Source organism: Bicyclus anynana, chromosome 14 (assembly GCF_947172395.1).
Source record: "Bicyclus anynana chromosome 14, ilBicAnyn1.1, whole genome shotgun sequence".
Taxonomy (NCBI): Eukaryota; Metazoa; Arthropoda; class Insecta; order Lepidoptera; family Nymphalidae; genus Bicyclus; species Bicyclus anynana.
The window spans coordinates 1,997,625-2,020,557 of record NC_069096.1 but is presented as its reverse complement, the minus strand read 5'-3'; the positions used below and the strand labels follow the sequence as shown (position 1 = coordinate 2,020,557).

Genomic DNA, 22,933 nt, shown 5'->3' with positions numbered 1-22,933 from the left:
TACATAGGGGAGGATGAAAATCCACACCCCTTTTGGTTTTACACGGCATCGTACCGGAACGCTAACTCGCTTGGCGGTACGTCTTTGCCGGTAGGGTGGTAACTAGCCACGGCCGAAGCCTCCCACCAGCCAGACCTGGACTAATTAAGAAAATCTCAATCTGCCCAGTCGGGGATCGAACCCCAGACCTCCGTTTTGTAAATCCACCGCGCATACCACTGCGCCACGGACGCCGTCAAACTATTATTGCATAGTAAAATAAATTAAAATAATAGGTAATTCTATTTTGTATTATTTTAGCAGAAGATTTAAAAAATTAGAAAACCAATGTCGATCAAAGGTTATGATTCACAACACTTGTCAGGACAACCTAATTAACAAATCAAACTGTGACCAAAATAAGACCCTAGAATGGCAGAGAATGACCTTGAATGGTATCACGCACTTGTGAATGTTGTGTGTAGGTTTATAGGATCCTTTGACAGTCGACTAACACTCCCCTTTTCCACTCAAGTCACTCTCCCCGCCTATTCCAAGTAACCCATAAAGAAACTACACAACAAGAAACGTGGACGGCTCGAACGCCACGAGCATACTGAAGCCGACCGTGCGACGGGCACCTTATATCGCAAGTAGTTCCCGCCAACCGATTGCTAACCCTCTCTAACTCCCTACTCAGTACTAAACAAGTCGCGCCACCTAGCGTCGGCACGAGCCAACACGAGATCGAGCGACGTCATATCCGTCTCAGACTACTATTTCCCACAATATTTTGTAGTTATTATCTAGGCTGATGTTAAAATAAATAAAAACAAAAATTCAAAGACAGTACTGATTTAATATATTCTTATATAACATCATATAAGTTACAAAATACATAAACAGTATGTAGGTAACGAAACACTTGACTAGCGTTTAAAAAAAAAAGAGAAAAAGAGATGTAGAAATGTTCAGATGACTGCGTGCTACGGACGCCATCTCTTAGCCTACAATTTATACCTTTACAACTTTTCATACATGCCTTAGTAACTTTATATTTAATTCTAAGAGGACTTAAATTTAATTAATTTAAAACAATATTTTTTTTATTCATAATAGAGCATCAATAAATAGCCTAATAGTCAACCGAAATGTCCTAAATCATTACGCGTCCGTAGCACATAGAAATCTTATACAAAAATATATGACACTTAGATGGTTTACAAATTTGCAAATTGTGTAAACAAATATAAAATATGGCAGCATCTCTAAATAAAAACCTTCAAGGATATAAAATTCCCACATTATAGGTACAAAATGGATGAGAAGCAGTTTTGTTTACAGGTTTGTAAATTTGTAAACGTACACAGTTTAGTACCATTTCTTTTAGATTTTTGTTTACAAATACATGTTGGTTGCTGAAGCGATTCCATCCCAGTGGAAAAAATGTAAACAAACATCGCTTCGATTAACATGATGAATTTGTTGTTTGTTAAATACGTCCAGAATCAACTCTAGATCGTGGACTTGATCCCCGCCTGCTTTACTATTTGGGAACGAGAATATGATGCTATGTTAAAAAAATAGAAATATATGGAATTCATTCATCTACAATAGGCTAGTTGACACTGTTTTTAATGGTCATAAATAGTTTATTATCGTTCTAATAGATTGAAATTTTTTTTCGAGACGTCGTAACAAGAAAATTTTAGTTTTTAAATATGGTTCTGTCAATACGAGCCAAAACGCCTGTCGGCCATGATGGTCTATATTTCAACTGTGTCGTGACGTCAGTCTTCACTTAAACAAATCCCTTGAAAACGGAGCGTTTCACAAAAATTCAGATTGACGTTTCGTACAAAAAATAACATTGTGACGTCACAAAATGGACGACAGCGTTTTTGACGTTTGAAAAATTGGAAAAAATACATGATTTTTAAACTAAGTTTTATAAGAAATCCTTAACTTTTAATTATTTAATATCGATATATTTCGGACCCTTATTCCATGTTCTATGCGAAATTAATATTGTTTATATTAAATTTGATACGAGTCAACTACCCTATTAAATGCAAAAGCCAAACAGACTCAGCTGACGTCACAGCCCCCCCGTTACGTTGACATTCCGTACGCTTTGTTTACATTTCTTATCCACGATGGTCTTGCTCCAGAAATAAAATAAAAACTTGTTTAAATATACTGTAAGATGTGTCGTTATGTTGGTCGGTAAAAAACTTAATTAAATTCTGTTTGGCACGGCGTATAGAAAATAGAACCGTCTGTATGTACATAATACTCGGTAGGTGTGTAGATATATGTGCGCGGATAACAGAAAAGCCGAAAATAATATTGATTGCTTATCGATATAACTATAAAAGTTAAAATGAGAAATACATACAGGGTGATTCGGTCTTTAGTGCGGATATTTTTTTTCGTGGTTCTTTATCATTAATAGAATATAAATCTACAAACAGTTCGATACATTTTATGTAATTTTTTTTTTTAATTTATGTCTCTAAAATAACAAAATAATGTACATATTATTACTAAACAAGATATATTCAACTTAAAAGTGATGTGGTGACGTCCTTTAGGTATCAAACGAAAATAAAATAAACGCACAATAGGGTGACCCTAAAATTCTGTTCAAAAGTAAATAACTTTAGCTAACGATAATTTTGTTATTTTTGAGTTAAAAAAAAAAGAAAAAATACGGGATCATTAAATTTTGTTTATGTACAAAATATAAAAATATCCGCACTAAAAAAAAATTCTTCCTGTATTTATTAATATTGCTATATTGCTACTAAGTCAAAAATAGTAAAAAGAACATCGTTGCAGCATTGTGCAAAACCAAAAAAAAAAACCGTATCCAATCACGCCCAGTCCAGCTCTTTTGGAATGACCTCCCCACCCACTCTAGAATCGTCATATTTAAAAAAATAAAATGTAAACGTGAATTGTTTTAAAATAGTTGTGACGCCATCAAACTTTAAAAATTGATTTCTTAAAATACGAAAATATGTCGTCATAAATAAAATCGTTGGTACATTTTAAGTTAATAAACAAAATAAAATAAAACAAGTAAAAAAAAGAATAAATGTGAAACGCACAATATATATACACAGCTATTTCATTTCGACGCGAGCGAGGCATATACTTTAGAAAATAGAATTAAAATTTTTTTATTTTTATGTATAGTGTTACGTTGTAGGCAGTTTTTATATATTTTATTGACATATTTTACAAGATATATGTATCACTTAAAAAGACGAAGCTACCTTGACGAGTTTCTACAGAGGAATATAATATTAGATGACCCACACACTTGCAGGATATCGGTCCAACACAGTCTATTCCAGAGCACAAATTAAAACTACAGCAGATACTCGACTAACCGGACTAATTTACCTTATGTATGACAGAAAGCGAATTTTTTGGAGTTTATTGGAGTTTACTCCTTAAGAATCGATTTTTTATATATAAGGCGCCCGGTATGAGAAAAATCCGAGGGGTAAAACCAACCGAACTAACGAAAAAGTGTCACGTTTTTGGTGACCACCTTTAGTGCGCAACTTTCTAATTTAGCTGTGAGTGTATTGAGACGTACATAGGGTATGCTGTATAGGCGACTATACCTATATACTATATGTTATTGGGCTTGTTTGTTTAATGATTATATCATTGTAAGAGTAAAATATATAATGTGAAGTATATTATAAAGTCTATTAGTTATTTTACAATTCTATACATTTAGTCTTCTTTAACATAAGTATTACTAAAGCCCTACTCGATGTGCACTGTTTACCAACAAAAAAAAGTGTGTATGTTAAAAAAAACAAAAAGTTAGCTTGAAGCACGTCTCAATACTCGCGCCTTATAAGTGAAAGGTGCGCAACCGAGGTGCAGCAGGCCGCGGCGTGCGCACCCGCCTACAGCGTGCACATGGGTGCGATGTGCAAGTTGTTGGCGGCACAGCGCACGGTGAAAGGTGCGCAGAATAGGTTGCGCACAAAAAACGTAACGCATGTCATTTCATAACTTATTGGAGTTTACTCCTTAACAATCGATTTTTCATTTATACCCCTCGGTACGTTTTTTGTGCGCAACCTATTCTGCGCACCTTTCACCGTACGTAGCCGCCATAGCGTGCACATGCCTAGCGCGTCCGCACGCACGTGCACGCTGTTGGCGGGCGCGCACGCAGCGCTGCACCTCGGTTGCGCACCTTTCACTTTTCAGGCGTTGCTATTGAAAAGAGTAAACTCCATTCGTGCGACGGAGCTGACACACTTTTTTTTTATCCTTTTTAATTGTTTCTTCAATAGACTGTCGTTTTACTTCATCATGCGTGGCATTCCAGCAGTGGCAGTGGCAATAAACGCAATTCATACCGTACCAGTTTTGGAGGAGGGATTTTGTGTAATTTGTACCTAAAGTGCATACCTTAGTTAAAAACCTTGCGCGCGCCACTGCATTCCAGATAATCGCGAATATAACTGAGGTTCGGATAGTCGAGTTTTTACTGTATCATCCTTTATGAAAACAATTGAGCCCTAGTCAGCGCTTGCGTCACATTCCCCACATCCCTAGCGAAGATTCAAATAAGCAGACACTCGAAAAGCGACCATATTAGCTTGGCATTAAAGTATACTTCGCAATGTGGTTTCTTGGAATAAAGCTATTGTCTATTGTCTATTGTCTTGTAATTTTTACAATTGCAAATGAAATTATAGACTCACTTGTTGATCCAGCCAAACTTACTCTGTAATGACGCTCAAAAATCGATCCTATTAGCTTGAACATAAAGTATAATTTAAGGCTCGCTTTTAAACTCCGTTATAGATGGGAAGCTAAAGTTGGATAGTAAAATACCCCTGGACAAAAAAATCCAATGTAACCGTCAAATATAATATAATACTGTTTAACTGATTACTGTTAAAGTCCGGCCGCTCAGAGATTGCGTTTCTGGCAGGTCGTGATCGAATTGGCGATGTAACTTCAAACTGCGCTTTTTTTTTTTTCCTTGAGGAGGAAAAAAATCCCTGCGGACTCCTGCCTGTTGACAGGGCATGTCCGACTTGCACGGACTAAAATAACCTCCTCTACTCCAAGGGTGGCACGGGACCGCAATGCATTACTTCATTCAAACTGCGCTGTTTCAAGGTTATGTCAACTGTTTGCCTTTGTTACCAGTGATACAAGAGAATAATAATGAACTCTGGTACGATTTTGGACAACGAATTTCCTACGTATGAAAATGTGTATTGATACTCGAATTAAAAAGTAGAATAAAGTCACCGGGTGTATAATTCCAAATCCTCAAACCTTAGTTCGTAACAATACAAAATAACGAGGCAATTGTTATTGAATATTTTTGTCCATTTCGATCAAGACCTGTCAGAAACGCAGTCTCTGAGCGGCCGGACTTTACCATCAAATGGTGTAGTCTACGTTGCCCTAAGCATTGTATGGTGGTAATTCACTTGTATGCGACAATTTAAAGCTACTATTTAGTTTTAGTTACTTGAAACATTTGTAAAGCCAAATAACAGTATTAGGGAGAAACACTACAGAAGAGTGTCAGGCACGACGTAGTTAGATTATCCTTCTGATCCTGACAAGCCCCTTATTTAGTGTGATAATATGGACAGGGGTTTATTGTAAAAATAAATACTATTTCATTAATTTATCCGTTACATTTGATCTACTATCATACATAATGTAGATACACAACCACGCAATACATTATGGAGGGTAGGAGAAGGTAAGATGAACCATCCCTGTGTAAGATTTGTTTGTTTGTTTGTGTTTGTCAAAACGCGTTAAATTTATGTGACCCCACAGGAAAAATAGGACTGCATTTTTTAGTTAATACAAAATAATATTTACAAAATTATTTTAGACTACGTAATTAGTTGTGATTTTATCTATTAGAACCAATGCGGCTCTATCAGGAAACCAGCCGATTTAACTGGACAGGGAGAATAACACAAGTTAAGGTAAGTTTTGAGTGTTGATTTATCACAAAGGAACTCCTGAACTCCTACAACCCGGGTTACAAGTCCCGGACTCTGCTCTGAGATTTTCTCTCTGCCCAATGATGGACCCCGCCATATTATTGAATACAAAAGTATTACATGTTTTAACTTGACACCTCTTATCCGACTATACAGGATGCTCGGGAGTATTGTCCATAACTTCAAGATGTTGACTAGTCCACTTATAGCAGCCTAACTGCAAAACTAATCTTTTTTAACTAAAAAAAAACTTATGTTTTCATACAAAGAAAACCAAATAATTCCTGGATATCCATGTAATACACGCCTTTATGTATCCTTGCATTTTAAAATCAGTATGTGTAGTCGTAAGACTGTCGATATCGACGAGATATTGCAACTGGCACTCAGCGCTTCACTAGTAAGCTACTTTATGATATTTATGAATGAATAAGTTTGGCAAGGTCATAATATTAGAATGCGATATAAGGGACACAATTAAAGTTCTATTTACAAAATAAATATTTTTACTCCGAAAATATTCATTTTAAAACATATGTTCCTTAGATATTTTTAACTAACTTTCCTTAGAACCCTAGAGGTATGGGAAATACTCCCGAGCACCCTGTATACAATAATGTCATTCTTACAATCGGATTTAATTTCAACTTGTTCCACACATTGTGTTCATTTCTCCCAACTCTACCCTCCAACATTAATACTTATGTACCAAATCGTAGCATATAAAGAACCTTATTATGACCGTCGTGGTTGAGTATCGGCGCACTTAATATAAAATATGTAATTCGATATATTCTACGCGCATACCTGGCTGCATTCGCGATTATTATACATAGTCGGTGTGGCGGTTTGTGCAATACCAGTAATTTAACATGTTTGAATAAAACTTCTTCAAAATACTTGTGATTTAAAATTTTATAAAACGAAAATGTCAAGGCGAAATCGAGAATACTTTTTTTATAACAGAACAGCATTTTACATTTTAGGTCCTTTATCTAATCCATAGATTTTACTTACACACATAAAGGACATGTCCCAATTTAGTATGGAGGCTGGGCCTTTATTCCCAGTATCAAGCAAGCAGAACAAAATATTTTTATCTTATAAGAACTCAAAATATAGGGCTTAAAACCTAAAATAAAAATATTTTTTAACCTACATTTTCTTTTAATTAATTAAAAAAAAAATTTTTTCATGAGCTGACAACATTAATTAAGAATTTTTATCATGGCAACATGCTCATAACTTACACTCTGACAGATTGTCTCTTCTGTCTTGTGATCTTCGCGTAATCGCGTTCGTTTAAGGCATTTTTAAGGCTATTTAAGAAATTGTTTGTTTCATGCTTCTCTGTCTACGATTTAATGTTTCTTTTTAACTTGTATGACACAAGTTAAAAAGAAACATTAAGTTGTCATTTGACGATATTACATAACATACATTACACCGGATGTTAACTTAATTCCAGTTATTTTTATTGGTTGTCTTGAACACTTTTACCGCATTGTCTATGTTCAACTTGTAGACAAGGGAACGAAACAAATATTTATCTAATTAATGCGGATGCCAAAAAATTTGAAAATTGTTTTTTTAACAGCAACTTGTATCTTCTATCTGTAAAAAATACTAAAGGCCCACTTTGGGACATGAGCTTTGATTGTGAAAACATGTACATACAATTCCTATGTATATTAAATACAGATCTTTTGCGATTTTTTTAAATCTGCTAAAATGAAATACGAATTAACTCCAGTTATAGACTACATGTTATAAAATCGTAAGTCTCCTAATATAGTTGTATTTTAATATTTTTTTCTTTTAGTTACCTCACGCAAATAGTCTTAATTATAAAAACAGTTTTTTTTTATAAATTAAAACGAGCTGACGATTTTCGTGAGGTTTATTTAAAAAAAAATATTATTATAAGTCTTGCAATCTCTTACATTTTAAGTACTTGCACACACTGTAAGAGATTTCATTAGTCAGTTGAAATTTACAATGAAAATCAAAAAAAAAATATCTTCAATGAAATAAATACACAATTACTGATGTTGCACAAACAGACTTACGTATTAACATAAACATAAAATCAGATGCCCTTCTTGACTGTAAATTGCGATGACATTCTAACCGTAAGGAAACTTTATGACGTCAACTTTCTAAAAAAAATATTGACGTCACCTGTTTCAGATGTCAATGTCATAGAAGATTTACATAATAGGTACATTGCAAAATCGTTATATGGCTTACATATATAGAAAGGCACAAAATATTTGGTAAGTTAAATAATACGTGAAAACTTAGTCTTATAGAAATATAGGCTCACAAATATAATATATAACATTACGCTACTAAAAAAATCGTTTCTCTCTTTCTTCTTCATGATGAACAAGCAAGATGGCGATTGTTTTGTCATAATACAGGCAAACCTAATAACTGATTAAAGTCCGGCCGCTCAGACATTGCGTTTCTGACAGCTGTCAATGTCACCCTTTTATATTTGCTAATCATTTTAGTCCATAATTAATACGTTTATTGTCAGTTGGGATAATGATTCAATATTTAATTTTATTACTCGTTAATAAAAGATAAGTATTTAAATATTTCATTGACGCAAACGCAATCTCTAAGCGGCCGGACTTTAGTAAATATGATCCTTATGTAATTGTAATAGAGTTTAAAATAGTACTCCAAAGACCACTGTACTGTGAAAATGTTTATGTCCCATGAGTTATTTTTAAATTAAAAATGTAATATAATAAGAAATTTAAAATGAATAAAAATTTTTATTTGCACCCTGACAAATCAAATAAAATATTATGTTTTTTTATTCTATAGCTTGCGACCTCTGCATAGTGAGAACTGTGGGTTGAGAACCACTGCTCTATTGTATACTGTTTACTATTTACAACTTTATATCAACTGAACAAGGACTATATTCCTGTACCAGTAGTTCTGTTCACAGATTTTTGTTCAAGAATTGAAGCTGGTGTATTGCAAGCTAGGAAAATGTTCCTTATAAAGTTATCTACTATACATACATACATATATTAAGGAATGACCTAACACAAAAAATATTAGGAAAATTACCAAAAAAAGCAGCCAAAAATGACCTAACATTTCACAATTATTATTATAGGTTATTTCGGGTACTTGGACAATTAATAAAATTAGATCAGTCCAATGGTACCTAAACATTATGTAAAAATATATCGAATTTTAATGAATCGATGTTGTATATTTAAGGTATGTACATATATAAAATACTGATAAAAAGTATACATAAAATAACTTGTGACTGATTTAATTGATTTTTTATATGTTATCATTTATTAAATAAAATACGAAACTATCGAGAATAATGTTTTACTATACAATATAGGTAGTGTCAGCAATATACACTTGGTGGCAAATAAATCGAGCCAATTGCAATTTTAATTTTTCGTCGTTGTGCATACAAGCACGTTTTGTATTTAACTAAAACAAATACTGTTCGAAAGAGTATTAAATAATTAATAAAATTAGGACAGTTTCTAATAATATTATCTTTTTGATTAAACTTCATGGAGGTTTAACAAAATCTTTTGTAGTTGCTTCAGTTTTATTTAGAAGGTTACGCTTCAATTCGAAATCTTAAACTGAATTATTGCAACATTAGTATGGTTGTCTGTATTAATTGATATTGAGTTCTTGCTTATATAAACAAACTCATCTTATTTTTATAATTAAGGCAATTTCTTTTTATATATAGTTACTTTATTTAAAAGGGGTAAATAACCTTTCAAACAGTATTTGTTTCCATTACATTATATTTTGATAGGATAATACCTATCAAAAATTAACGACGAAACAGAAAATGCTCAATTTTTTTGCACCCAAATGTACATTCTGCGACGCTTATTTGACCGATTTCGTGGCAAAGTACAATAGAAACAAAGAGATTCCTGTATGGAATATTGTAAATCAAACACTACAATATATGCATCAATTAAAATGCTCGATACACAGAAGGTACATCTCTATTGTAGACCTTTTATATAACTTACGGCAACTAATTTAGAATTATTTTTTGAGTTATTCACCTTAACCGGAACACATTTCCGAGTGGTCATCCCAAGCTGCCACCTGAAAATTTATGGACAATAATATATTAAACTAGCTGACCAGGGAAACGTTGTTTTGCCTTCATCATCACTATCAATATATATTGTGCTCGTTTTTCATTCATCGCAACATCGGGAGTGTTACGAACGAAGTTGCCAAGCTATAGCTCATTTTTGTCGTGACCTTCGACAGTTTTTTTTCTTTTTTATTCTTTACAAGTTACAAGTTCTTTACAAGTTAAATGGAGAAGGGGGGTGTTAACTAGTCATAAAAGATGTATTTAACCCTACATACAACGGTCACAAGTCCGGGAGTTTACTGAACATTATCTGCCACTCGAGGGTTTATTGGTAACATTGTTAGTGGGAATTGTAACATTTATATTCTTTTTTAACATAAAAATGGAACCGACTTCAAGACACAAAACTACTAGAGCGATTTTCATGAAAATGAAATGAAACCAATCTGGAAGTACTCTTTCAAATAAAAAAAGAATTTTTAAAATTATGAGGTATCAAACATTAAAAAACAAAAAAAAAACCATACGCGTCGTACCAATGTACCATACTTAAGAACCTCCTCTTTTTTTGAAGTCGGTAAAAAAAGTTCCCATTCAATAATCGTTTACAAAAAAAAAAAAAAGCTCACCTGACAGTCGCGCGAACAGTACCACTGGTTGGCACAGCCGGCGCACACGAACTGCGCGAGCCGCGAGCGGCAGCCCTGGCACGTGGGCGCGTCGTCGGCGCTCTCGTCGATCACCAGCCGGCCCGACGCGCCCGACGTCGCCGACGCTGCCGACGCCGCCGACGCCGCCGACGCGCCCGACGCGCCCGACTCCGACGATGCGACGCTCTCCTCCTCCTCCTGACATCACCAAATCATATTGTTTATTTCAAGTAGGTTTACAGGGCAGATGCCAGGTAGTTGAGTGTCTGTGTTAATGACCACATTCTGTGTCTTGAACTCAGAAAAGCATACAGATTGTGATTCTGGATGGCGCCAAGCGGTTTGTTGGTCCATTTTTTTTCATTCCACTTCAAAACAGTAAACAGAATGCAGTCTTCATTATTATGAAACACTCAACTCCACCCAGCCCCTTTGTTTACAACCACTTTGTCTGTAATTTTACTGACAAAGACCCTGTTACTTTCTGGTATAAATAAAGGCACGATCTTTTTTTTTTTTACAAGTTAGCCCTTGACTACAATCTCACCTGATGGTAAGTGATGATGCAGTCTAACTTGTTAGGAGGAGGATGAAAATCCACACCCCTTTCGGTTTCTACACGGCATCGTATCGGAACGCTAAATCGCTTGGCGGTACGTCTTTGCCGGTAGGGTGGTAACTAGCCACGGCCGTAGCCTCCCACCAGCCAGACCTGGACAAATTAAGAAAGTCTCAATCTGCCCAGCCGGGGATCGAACCCAGGACCTCCGTCTTGTTAATCCACCGCGCATACCACTGCGCCACGAGGCCTTACTTGAGTTAGTATGTTAAACGTAAATTTAAATAAAATAATTCTCATGAGTCTGAATTTTTTCCATCTATCTCAGTGTTGCTGTTCAAAGAAATACCCGGACTATTATTACTCTTAATATAGTCCTTTTCGACTAGTTGGAGGGGAATAGGAATATTGGTCACATTAAAAATGACAAATATTGTTTTTCTTGAAAAAAAAAATGTATATTTGTGTTAAAAGCCCCTGTTCACGCGCAAACGATCGAGGGTGGCGGTCAATAGGTGCTGCGAGAGGGGGAAATCGGACTACTTTTTACTCCAAAATTTAACGCCAATTTAGCCTTTTGTAATATAATATATATTCATGTAAATAAAGACATGAAAAATGAAAGAGAATTTTTAAATGTTTTCCAAAACAGTGCCCAACTGAGACTCACCAATTGCACCACCTCAGCCTTCTCGGGCGGCGGCTCCGGCGCTGTCGGCTGCACTGGCGTTATAGTGATCTCCCCGCAGTTCTGGACGGAGGCAAATAAATACAACTTTCACAATGAGTCTTATAAGAGAGAAACGAACATCTTAACATCTTAGACCATCCATGGATTCTTTCCATGGATGGTCCATCGCGTGACAGAAAGAAAACTCCGAGCCCTGAACTAGTGACTAAAGGATGTAGGGTTAAGGAATAGGGATGATGACAGTTTTTTAAATTCTACATAAATTAAGAGTACGCTAATAGTAAAGCAATTTTGTAAAAGGAACAGGGTATCTGCGATCATTACTTTCCGAGTTACAGGGATTTAAAGGATCAGATTTGCGGCACTGCCACGGATCCCTGAAAAACGCCCCATACAAAATGGCACGATTTATTTGGTCATAGTGATCGTTAGATTTGTATGGGCGTTCAAACAAAATTACAAATATCGTTGTGCGTTTATGTTTATAGTTCATGTATTTAAAAATGTCACATGTAATGTAAGGAAGCTAAAACTTGCATTTGCATTGCATGCATTTTCATCTAAGTACGATAAAAGATTTTCAATAGCTTTTGAATTTTTATAATCTTATTTATTTATTTTGCAAATATCAAGACAATCTTTGCTTTTTATGTATAAATTAGTTAACATTGACCTTATTTACCCGAACACATATTGTCGACCAATAGCGGCTTAATCGAAAATATCACCCTATTTTGTTGAAATTCTCAGACCAGACAGACTTACTTAATTATATTAAAGGAGATGGTCCAAAATTGTATGAGGCCCAGGGTCAGTCATTGTACCCTGGCGGAATTTAAAGAAAATGTTCTTTTTTAACTATTTTTTTATTATACAAATCTATGAATTTACTTTAATTTTTTCGAAATTATATTCATTCTCTCCCAAGAAATGCAAACTAATAGGGGTAATAATGGCGGATTGATGACGTTTTCAATGCAGTAGTCGATTTGACGTTTGCTGTCAATTGTCATGTGATAGTTGCTTTAAGGGCGCCATCTTGAAATAACTAAAAAACTTGATTTTTAATTTTATTTATTTCTTTTTATTAAGTTAGATTTAATCACTTATTTAGATTTTAATAAGAACCTTGTATTTTTTAAATTTTAATGATACGGGGTACAAGAGTGGACCTGAAATGGACCATCTCGTTTTTATTAAAAACAATATCCAAAAAGAATAGATTCTCCTGACGGAACAGCAAAACGTCGATCAAGTAATCGAATATTCTACATAACGAGTCTAAGCAATGTAATTGTTAGTCTGTGTAAACATTACAAGTGTGTGTATTACGAATCAAATGTATAGTTGAGTGTAGTGTTAGGACAAGGAGAATATTTAATAATATATATAAATATATTATTGAAGTTAAATATTTTCGATGTGTGAGTTTACGTCTCCCCCAAAAAACGACAGACAATTTTGTTTGAGAATTTGGGTGCGATGCATCTCCATAACTAATTCGTCCATGTTGCAATGGGCGTGGGATGAAAGTTTTCCATGCTCCGCTATTGGTCGATATTATGTCTTTTTCTCTTCACAAAATATCTCGTGGCCCAAGGCCTACTATGCTGTGATGATATCTACTCGTAAATGAAATAATATAAGAACATGATATTAATGAATCTAAAATATGCAAATCCAAAAATTAAGAATTATTTTGAAATGTATGAAAAATGAAAATTGGTATGTTCAATAAAATGAGTATTGCCATTCTTTTTTAGCGTAAAAATCAAAAATTCTTTTAGATAATATTTGATTTCAGATAGTTTCAAATGAAAAATATTTAGGTTTTTATTCTGCCAAAATGCATAGTAACTCCATGTTATAACTCTTTTCCACTAAACATCTGATGAAAAGAGCATAAGGGTCATAGCAAACGTATCATCTCGGAAAGGGATCGTACCAACTAGAGGCATCGCCCCACTCGAGTCCAGTATTCTTTTTTATGAAAGGCCTTAGTGCAACACACTAATCGAAAATCGTAACACTCATAACGAGGGATTATTCTACCGCTGAGTGTCGAATTTAACCTCTATTTGTTTGAGAATTTGACACTCAGCGGTAGAATGGTTCCCTGGGGGTGCCCCTAGAACGTCTATGAATTCCAGTGTCAATCGCCTGGCCTTGAGAACAGGTTTTAGCTAACCGTCCGCGTCTCTCATCCCACCCGCGTCTCGCCTCACCGTCAACCCTCAGTCAAAAGCCATAAGTACTGAGTCGACGGCGAGGCGATAAGGTTACACCTCTCACAGTTGATATATGTGCTATGACCCTTAAACTGAATTTTGAATTTGGAATGTGGCATCTAACAGTCACTTAAGCCGTTATTTCATTGGCGATTTTCGAGCGTCTGACGTCTGCCCAGCATCAACGTTAAAAAATACGCAAAAGAAAAAGCATCGTTGACAACTTCGAGAGAATCCTTCGTAGTGAAAGAACGCTACGTTAACATCATACTTGTATATATAAACAACGTTGGTTCTAGTCAAACATTTCAGAAAAGCAAAAACAGTTCACAAATCGCCAGTGGAATAGGGGCCTTAGTTTCAATATACTAGGAATTTCAATTATTTACAAAAAAGTCACAAATTGATAAATACTTATAATCTAAATTTTGAATTTGGAATGATCGAGGCCAATCGGAACACCAATTTGTTTTTTTTTTATCTCATACATGAGGTTGGTACCTTGGCCTGACCGAAAGATGGCAACGGCGGTGTGTTGGTACTCTGTTTCCGTTCCGGGGACGTGAGCAGTTTAGCCAACGTCGGCGAGTAACTCTGAGACGCGGGGGGCGCCGGCTGCAAGGTTGGCAACACCCATTCAAGCTTATTCCAAATTTAAAATATGATACAAACAATGATAATTTTATACTATAGATAGGTTACGCGCCTAGAAAATCATCGCAAAAAGTGATCCGAATTTAGCTGCACTACTAAGCGCACACATGCACAATTTTGTCTTTAATTCCATTATATATTTATGTATATATATTTTTAAACTTCCTGACCACATAACTCGACACTGTAGGCGATATTTACATATTATTTGTTTAAATAACATTCGTTGTTTAATGAAATTACGACAATTATACACATTTGTTTGCCTCACTTTTGATGCACTAGTGCCCTATCTCTAGTATAAAATATCATTGGATACAAAGCTTTATGGAAATGGGCATAGACAATGGACTTAGAAACAATGGAAAGGCTACACACGCATGGATATATATTTTCTTAAGCGATTACTAATTTTAAATTCACATTCATAATATGGCATGTGCGTCTAGCCTTGGCAGCGAAATTAAAAAAAAAATACTAAAACCTAAGGCCATATATAAACAAACAAGTACTAATAAACGACGTAGACAAACATGTGCTAAAGATTCTAAACATCTAATGATGAAAAAATATTTTCTACTTTCCGAAAGATATTGTAAAAAAATTATATGAGTAACTAAAAATATTCAAATATTTTATTTTATCTTCAATATCTCGATATTTAAATTCTCAAGACAAAATATCGCAATGAGCATATTTCACTCTGAAGCTGAAACTTTGCTTGCGTCATAACATTCTAAAATAACTTTAATAAAAAAAAATGGCAAACCATTTTTCTTTCCTAAATTTGAAAGCTATTCTTTATCTATAAAATACCGACATTAACATTTAAAATACCGACATATCAAAAATCTTGATTTCACATAAAATTTAAATATTACCGGAAAATATAATTAGAACAAAGTTCATAACTGAAACAAAGATCATAGAAGAAAGTTGCAAAGCTTGATTAGATAGAGGATAGCTTGTCCATAAAATCCCAGGATGGATGTAAAATTGAGGATACCTAGTTTCGAAAATGTATTTCCCTAAACCTAAAAACGTAGACAGAGAAAGTAATAGACGAATAGACGGTATTCGTCACAAAGAAGTTCAACAGTGGTCAATAAGTTAATATAAATTTCTTTGATTTTACTCAAAATATATAACAATAAACGTAATTGCCGCGTTGCAAGAACCAGCTCATGACTAAGGGCCCCGTATGGATTCAAAACAAGTCGGGCAAAGTCCGACGTTGTATCACGTGAGTTTTGAGATTGAGTTGAGAGAGAATCAATTAATATGAATAACACTCCCGATAGTTTAAATTATAAAATAAACGTAATTCATAAATTTAGTCTCAACCTGTTGCAAATTTAAGTAACCATATAGCTCAAAAATAATAATATATAAGTTTGTAATTTTTAAATTTTTTTTTGTTTTGTCTTAAATATAAATTTTTGTATGCCAGAAATGGCTTTTAAATGACATTTGAATTATATTAATAAAGAATTGAATTATATTGGTAAAAAAATAGTTCAGTGTGTATTGTTATGTGAACATCACATCAAAATCGAAAATTAAAACTTTGATTGCCTTTTTAATTAATCGTCTATATCTTTTTCTGTCTACGATTAAAAAATAAATGAGCATTTGATATTCTCAATTATTTTAAGCGCAGAAAACCCTTAAAAAAGCCCCTTTGCAAAACTTTTGCAAAACAATGCCATTAGCAACAATGAAAGGAAATTTTCATACCTTTGTCAATATGCCGTGGAGTAATGAGTTTTGTTGTTGAGTTTGCGAGGTTTCTTGACTCGTTGTGACCGGTAGGAGTGAGATTTCAGGGTATGGCGGCGGAGGAGGCAATCTTAAAACAAAAAAAAAATTTAATCGATCTTAATATATAAATGCGAAAGGTCATTCATCACGAAATCTCGAAAATCGCTCGACGTACAAAGACGAAATTTGGTAGAGAGGTAGTATATAGTTAGTAGGTATCCGCTATGAATGGATTTAGCGATAGGGCCGGATTAAAGAGGTCTAAGGGCGGACAAAGTCGCGGGCGTCCGCTAGTACTTAGTATGAGCCCAGTGACGGCCTCCGTGGCGTAGATTTACAAGACGGAGGTCCTGGATTCCATCCCTGGCTGTGTCAATTAAGATTTTCTTAATTGGTCCAGGTCTGGCTGGTGGGGGGCTTCGGCCATGGCTAGCTACCACCCTAGTTGTGTTTGAGTTTGAGTTGAGATTGTAGTCAAAGGCTAACTTATATAGAATTAAAAAAAAAAGACTAAATAAACAACACATACCTAGGACTTGCAGTTGCCACCCTCTCCGGTTGCTTCACAGACGTATGTGCTTCCTCCTGGGGTCTCTCCCTCCTCCTCTCTGGTCGCGGCAGGTCTGGTCTGTGGTGCTCTGGTCTGTTGAGGTCCAACGGCCTGTTGGGCATGGAGCCAGCGTTGGACTGCTGCATGTTGGCGAACTGTACCAGCACATCCTTGAAGGAGAGCCCATTTGGAAGAGTTCCCGTTTGGATTTGCTGAAGCCGTTCCAGCATTGCTTTCTGGTTCTATAAATAGATATAAGAGTGTAGTGTTGTGCCGCCTTGCTATTTACCCGACTGCAAGAAGGGTTATGTTATTGGCGCGTATCTTATATGTATGTATGTAAGTAAAAATCCATACATACATATTCATTATTGTAATTAATTTGTACGGATGTATGAGAAACTAGAATTTTTACCAAGTTTGTACCAAGCGGTATGAATATCCTTTTCTTTGGGACGGCTTAGCTTCGTCAAAATTTCATCCTTTGCCACTGGTATGTATGCAATATTCTTTATTACCTCATAACTTTCAAACCGCTTAACTGTTAAATAATTAAGATATCGTAGATTTCGTTTTAACAACCCAAGTGTTCCTAGATAGGTGAAGTTAAAAAAAACCTACACGACGACTGTGAGATGCTATAGACTCTATAGAATATTGTGATATGGGTATCAAATTCAAGGGCTCATAAAGAGGATTTCTAAATGGTATATCGTGTCCATATTATAAAAACCTATAATTAGAAAAACGTTAATTATTAATAGATTAGCTGACGCCGCACGGATTCACCCGCGTGATATATAGCCTATAGCCTTCCTCGATAAATGGGCTATCTAACACTGAAATAATTTTTCAAATCGGACCAGTAGATCCTGAGATTAGCGCATTCAACCGAACAAACAAACAAACTCTTCTTTTCATACTTGCGGACGCACGCGACTTCGTTCGCGTCGTATTTAGTTTTTCACAAATCCCTCGGGAACCATCAATTTTTAGCCTCAGGAACCATCAATTTTTAGCCTATGTGTTAATCCAGGCTATAATATATCTCAATACCAAATTTCAATAAATTCGGTTTAGTAGTTGAGGTGTGAAAGAGTAACAAACATTCATATCATCAAAATCATCAGTTATGGCTAAGCTCGGGAAACCATGGATTTTTTGTGGATAAAAAGTAGTCTATGTGTTAATTCAGAGTAAAATCTATTTCCATTCTAAATTTCAGCCAAATCGCTTTAGTTGTAGCAAAGTCAAAGTCAAAATCAAAATTCATTTATTTCAAATAGGTTTAGTTTACAAGCTCTTTCGAAACGTCAGGTAATAATATTAAACTTAAGATAATGGTGTTAATAATTATTCGAAAACTTAAAATTAAAGTTACGAGGGTTCCAAACGCGCCTTGGTCCGAGAAGAGCCCACAACTAACTCAGCCAGGTTTATCCTTTTTTAGTTTATCACCATTTAACAATGGGTATATAAGTAGCCTGTCATAGCGGCGTTAAAGAGTAACAAACATCCATACAAACTTTCGCGTTTATAATATTAGTAGGAAGTAGGATTGATAAATATAAAAATTTGATGAGTCAACTACCCTATTGCTCCATTAATTTCTCGTAAGGTGCACGGTAAGTGGCCAAAAGAGAAATATCGTAATTCAATAGCATTGAGTGTCGAAGTCACATCACTCCCAATCCCTGACCCAATTCCAGCGCTTCGTGTCTCGGCCGTTACATCAATTCAATAAATACGATTCCTGGCAAGCTTGTTGCTTGCTACTAAGTAATGCTCAGTTTTAACCGACCATTACTTTAGTTTCAGTGGGTTAAATTATAGTTACATGCCCTTGAAATCTGTCATATGACTAACCTCCTTCAAAATAGGAGGGGAAAATGTCGAACATACAATTTTTTTATGTTAGTGTACTTACTTAAACTTTCATTGTATGTGCTTTTGATTTAGGAAATAAAATTAATACAGTAAGTTATCCTTAATATATAGATATATGAACTCGCAGACTTTTTTGTAAATCTATAAAAGAGAAATTCACGATCCTCATAATTCACTATACCTATTGGTGGAAACCGCATGAAAATTTGTTTAGTAGTCTTCAACTTTATTAACTTTACAAACACACAGAAGCGTCTTTTTTTATAATATGTATAAAAAAATATAGTTTATTTTAGTAACAAATAATTAAATGCTTCTTTTAAGAATTTAAAACTCCTGTGTCTCCGCTGTTCATATTTAAAATGAATAATAGAGGGTAGGTATAAATAAAACTAAAAACATGTGTATGTGCATCTGTGTGTATGTGTATGTGTGCGTGTGCGTGTGTGTGTATATAGAACTGCTTCTGCTATAATCTGTCTGATTTAAGTACCTTATATGTAAGTTAAAAAAAATCTACTTACCATATCCAAATTATTAAATAGCATGTTGAGGTTACTCAAATTGTTCATGTTGTCCATTTTCGGGGCAATAGGTCGCGGCGTGTTCATCATGTTCGGGTTGACCATGCTCTTCATCCTCCTACCGCGCCGCGGCGTGATATCGGGGTTCCTTTGCCTGTAGTCTGCTATTATTGACTTCACATCTTTTGTGGGCCCCTGTCGCCCCATTGGCAAACCGTAGCTATTCGTCAGTTGCCCATTCATGTCTCTAGGATACACGGGCATAGGTCCTGGCATCATCAACGCTTGGGGGAAGACTGGTTTTGGCATCGCTTGCATATGGGCTGCTTTATCATACGGAGGAGGCAGACCTGACATTGGATTGAAATGTGACGTCACTGGCATGATAGGCTGTATCATCGGATTGACCATAGACCCCGGCTGTTTGATAGACAAGCCAGATATCTCATCACTTTTATCTATGGCTAAATTCTTTGCTTGGTTTAGATAGTCAAATGGATCAGTACGTTCAGAGCCATTGACTTCTGCATTCTTTTCAAATGACAATACCTGTTTTCTTCTCAATAGCCTCAGTAATATTTCCTCTTTAACTTTTTTGAGATGTAGTATATTATTCCATTCGTGTTCCTTCTTTTGTGCAAGTTCCCTTAAAGTTTGTATCTCTGATAATAGTTGTTCAGTGTGCCTCTGTATTTCGTCAATGTTGTTTTTCGTAGCTGTTTGTATGTAGTCATTTATCATTGTGTCGTGCTGTGGGAAGGTCTTCTCCACTTCAGCACATAGCTTCTTGAGTGGCGAGTCTTTGTCCACATCTTCACTTGCACGCCTTTTACCTGACTGTTCATCCTGGAGAAGAAACTATACATTTATAGGCAGCTACTACAATATATAAAAGATTCATTCATATATCATTTATTCATTAGAAAAAGCTAATGAATACATTTAAATGAAATTTAAGTGCCTGACTCTCAAAATTTCAGAATAACCATGGTTTTCGCATTATATATGAAACTACAAGTAAAACACAATCAAGTTTTATTAAACATTTTGTCTGTTTGCCTGGACTACTCTCTAAACCAATTTAAATACATCTTTCACAAGAAGATAGAGCAGGAAATCGAGCAACATATAAGCTACTTTTTATCCTGAAAGAGTCCACTGGATTTGTAAAAAACTGAATTTTACACAGACACAAGAGCCCGCTAATTATTATTATGTAAATCATTTGATGGGTTCTAAACTACTACTCCTTCTGTATGAGTTGACTTACCTTGCTAATATCTCCATTCACAGGTTGTAAATTGGATTTGAGATTCTTATCAACCTTCCCAACTGGTACTTCTGTCATCTCCACATCTGGCTCCACTGGCAATTTGTCATCTAACTTTGCACCTTTACTCACTTGCGGAGCCTCTTTCTCATTTACCTCGATCGGGTCATCTGTATCTTTTGCCTCTACAATTTCAATGACCCCCAACTTATTTGCTTCATATGTAGTTTCTAAAGCTACTACATTTTCTTCTATTATGGTTACAGGGCTATCCACCTCTTTTAGTTGAACTTCTGCAATTTTACAACTAATGTAATAGACCAAGTTACAGTCTGCACCAATAAATCTATTTCAGTTTGAAATTATAACATGAGATACTGATTATGGCTAGATGGATGATAGATAGATGACAGATATCATTTCCACTTCCCATGTTGATATTAGACTATTGAAAAGGTGTGTTTCACTGTCAGTCAGTATATAGTCTTGATAGGTTAGTCCAATACTGTGTATAACTGGATTTTGTTGATTATCTCAGACCAATTACCTTTGGACTTGTATCACACTCAAATTCACCAACAAAATGATCTGTTGTTTTTTGAGGGGGAAGAGGTAAACATACATTGAATATATTTAACATCAATAAATATATCTTGTGTCCAAACAATACACACAACTTTAAATTTAAATCGTAATACACACACATGTATTTTAACTCAATATCCTATAGTTTGTATGAACACATTAGATCGTGATCTTATACTTTTGACAGAGGGGTAACATCTAGCGAGGCACGTCCTACGGTTATTGGTCTGAGTTGATTATGCATTACTACTACACCATCAATGACCTGTATATATACTACCACCACATTCAAATTAATATTTTTTATCTTTCATTTATTTATTGTTAATTATGTGATATTAATTAATATTGACTGCTGATTGCATGTTCACATGTTGCCATTTGATTAAATGATGACCAATTCACTACAGTTATAGCAAATCAGCTGATGCAACATAGCAGTTAAAAGCAAGATAAAAATAGTATTAATATCGCCAATATTAAATAAAATACACCACAACCAGCCCATTTTAAATGACACTTTGTAAAAAACAGGACTTTTCTCTTCAGGTGGGTAAGTTTTAGGCTTCAAATCCCCTCCTAAAAGTAAACAGTACACCATTCAAAATGGGCTGATGATGGTGATTATTTAGAATATGTATAGCATTCAACTTATGAGCATGCCTGATCACCAGAATTGTAAGGACTATAACTAATGAATTAATTATGACTATAGAACCTTTAACAGTGTCACAGAGCTGCGAACTGTGATAATCCTTGTCTGTCTCACTCACAGACGCATTGGCATCATCGTCGCAGCTTTCCTTCTCCCCACCGACTTTGTCATTTATCGACAAAGGGTCCTTAGCTTCGTCAATAGAGAGGGGGTCCACCTCATTCTCGCTGGCTATCTCCCCCGGGGACACCTCTGCCAACCGGTCCTTCGGAGATTCCACTATTTTAATACCTATATCGTTCATGTTTATTTACATACTTCCTAAAGGAAATTTCACAATGTCAGCACGCCGCACAGAGGTTCAATGACTTCCAAGTCACCCACATAATCATTATTACACTATATTACACTCCGCGGGTCAAAGATTTTAAATCAAAGTTCGTATCAACCACACTGGAACAACAAACAAAGCGGCCAATTAAGATATTTGGAATTTGTTTTCCATATTGGGAGAGTGCGACGAGATTGATGCCGTGATCCGTGAGATCGAAACGACCGATTTTTAACCTAACATATTATAATTAAAAAAAAACTTTAACGCTTCTGCAATTGTTGCATTTCGTAGTTACGTTAGCGGAGATAATTTCGTGTTTTAATTAATTTTATTATGAAAAATAATCCCATCACGCGAAGGACGCAACACGAAATGCACAGATAAAATATATTTTTAATAAATTGAACTTGTAAGTGATTGTTGTACTTGTGTTTTTCTGTGTTTATTTGCGTATGCTATAGTC

General features: G+C 35.2%; 1 protein-coding gene across 2 annotated transcripts; it reads right to left on the bottom strand.

The window, feature by feature from the left end:
* Positions 1–818: 818 nt before the first annotated feature.
* Positions 819–22,859, bottom strand: LOC112057891 (uncharacterized). Of its 2 annotated transcripts, XM_024098483.2 has the most exons (9): positions 22,200–22,859; positions 20,897–21,189; positions 19,627–20,472; positions 17,195–17,457; positions 16,642–16,753; positions 14,752–14,865; positions 12,002–12,082; positions 10,752–10,970; positions 819–10,124 (listed from the first exon to the last, which is right to left on the bottom strand). In XM_024098483.2, exons 1-9 carry the CDS (start codon positions 22,438–22,440, stop codon positions 10,083–10,085), a joined length of 2,211 nt encoding a protein of 736 aa, XP_023954251.2. In that variant the 5' UTR covers positions 22,441–22,859; the 3' UTR covers positions 819–10,082. The 2 variants fall into 2 exon arrangements, with proteins under 2 accessions (XP_023954251.2, XP_023954252.2); XM_024098484.2 differs by lacking the exon at positions 14,752–14,865 and having other exon boundaries at positions 22,200–22,857.
* Between the last annotated feature and the right edge of the window lie 74 nt (positions 22,860–22,933).

Coding starts and splice junctions, on each gene's coding strand:
- LOC112057891 (XM_024098483.2), bottom strand. CDS start 22,440: ATGAACGATATAGGTATTAAAATAGTGGAATCTCCGAAGGACCGGTTG. Junction 21,190..22,199: donor GCTCTGTGACACTGTTAAAG/GTTCTATAGTCA, acceptor GTAAAATTGCAG/AAGTTCAACTAAAAGAGGTG. Junction 14,866..16,641: donor TCCACGGCATATTGACAAAG/GTATGAAAATTT, acceptor CCAACCTTGCAG/CCGGCGCCCCCCGCGTCTCA.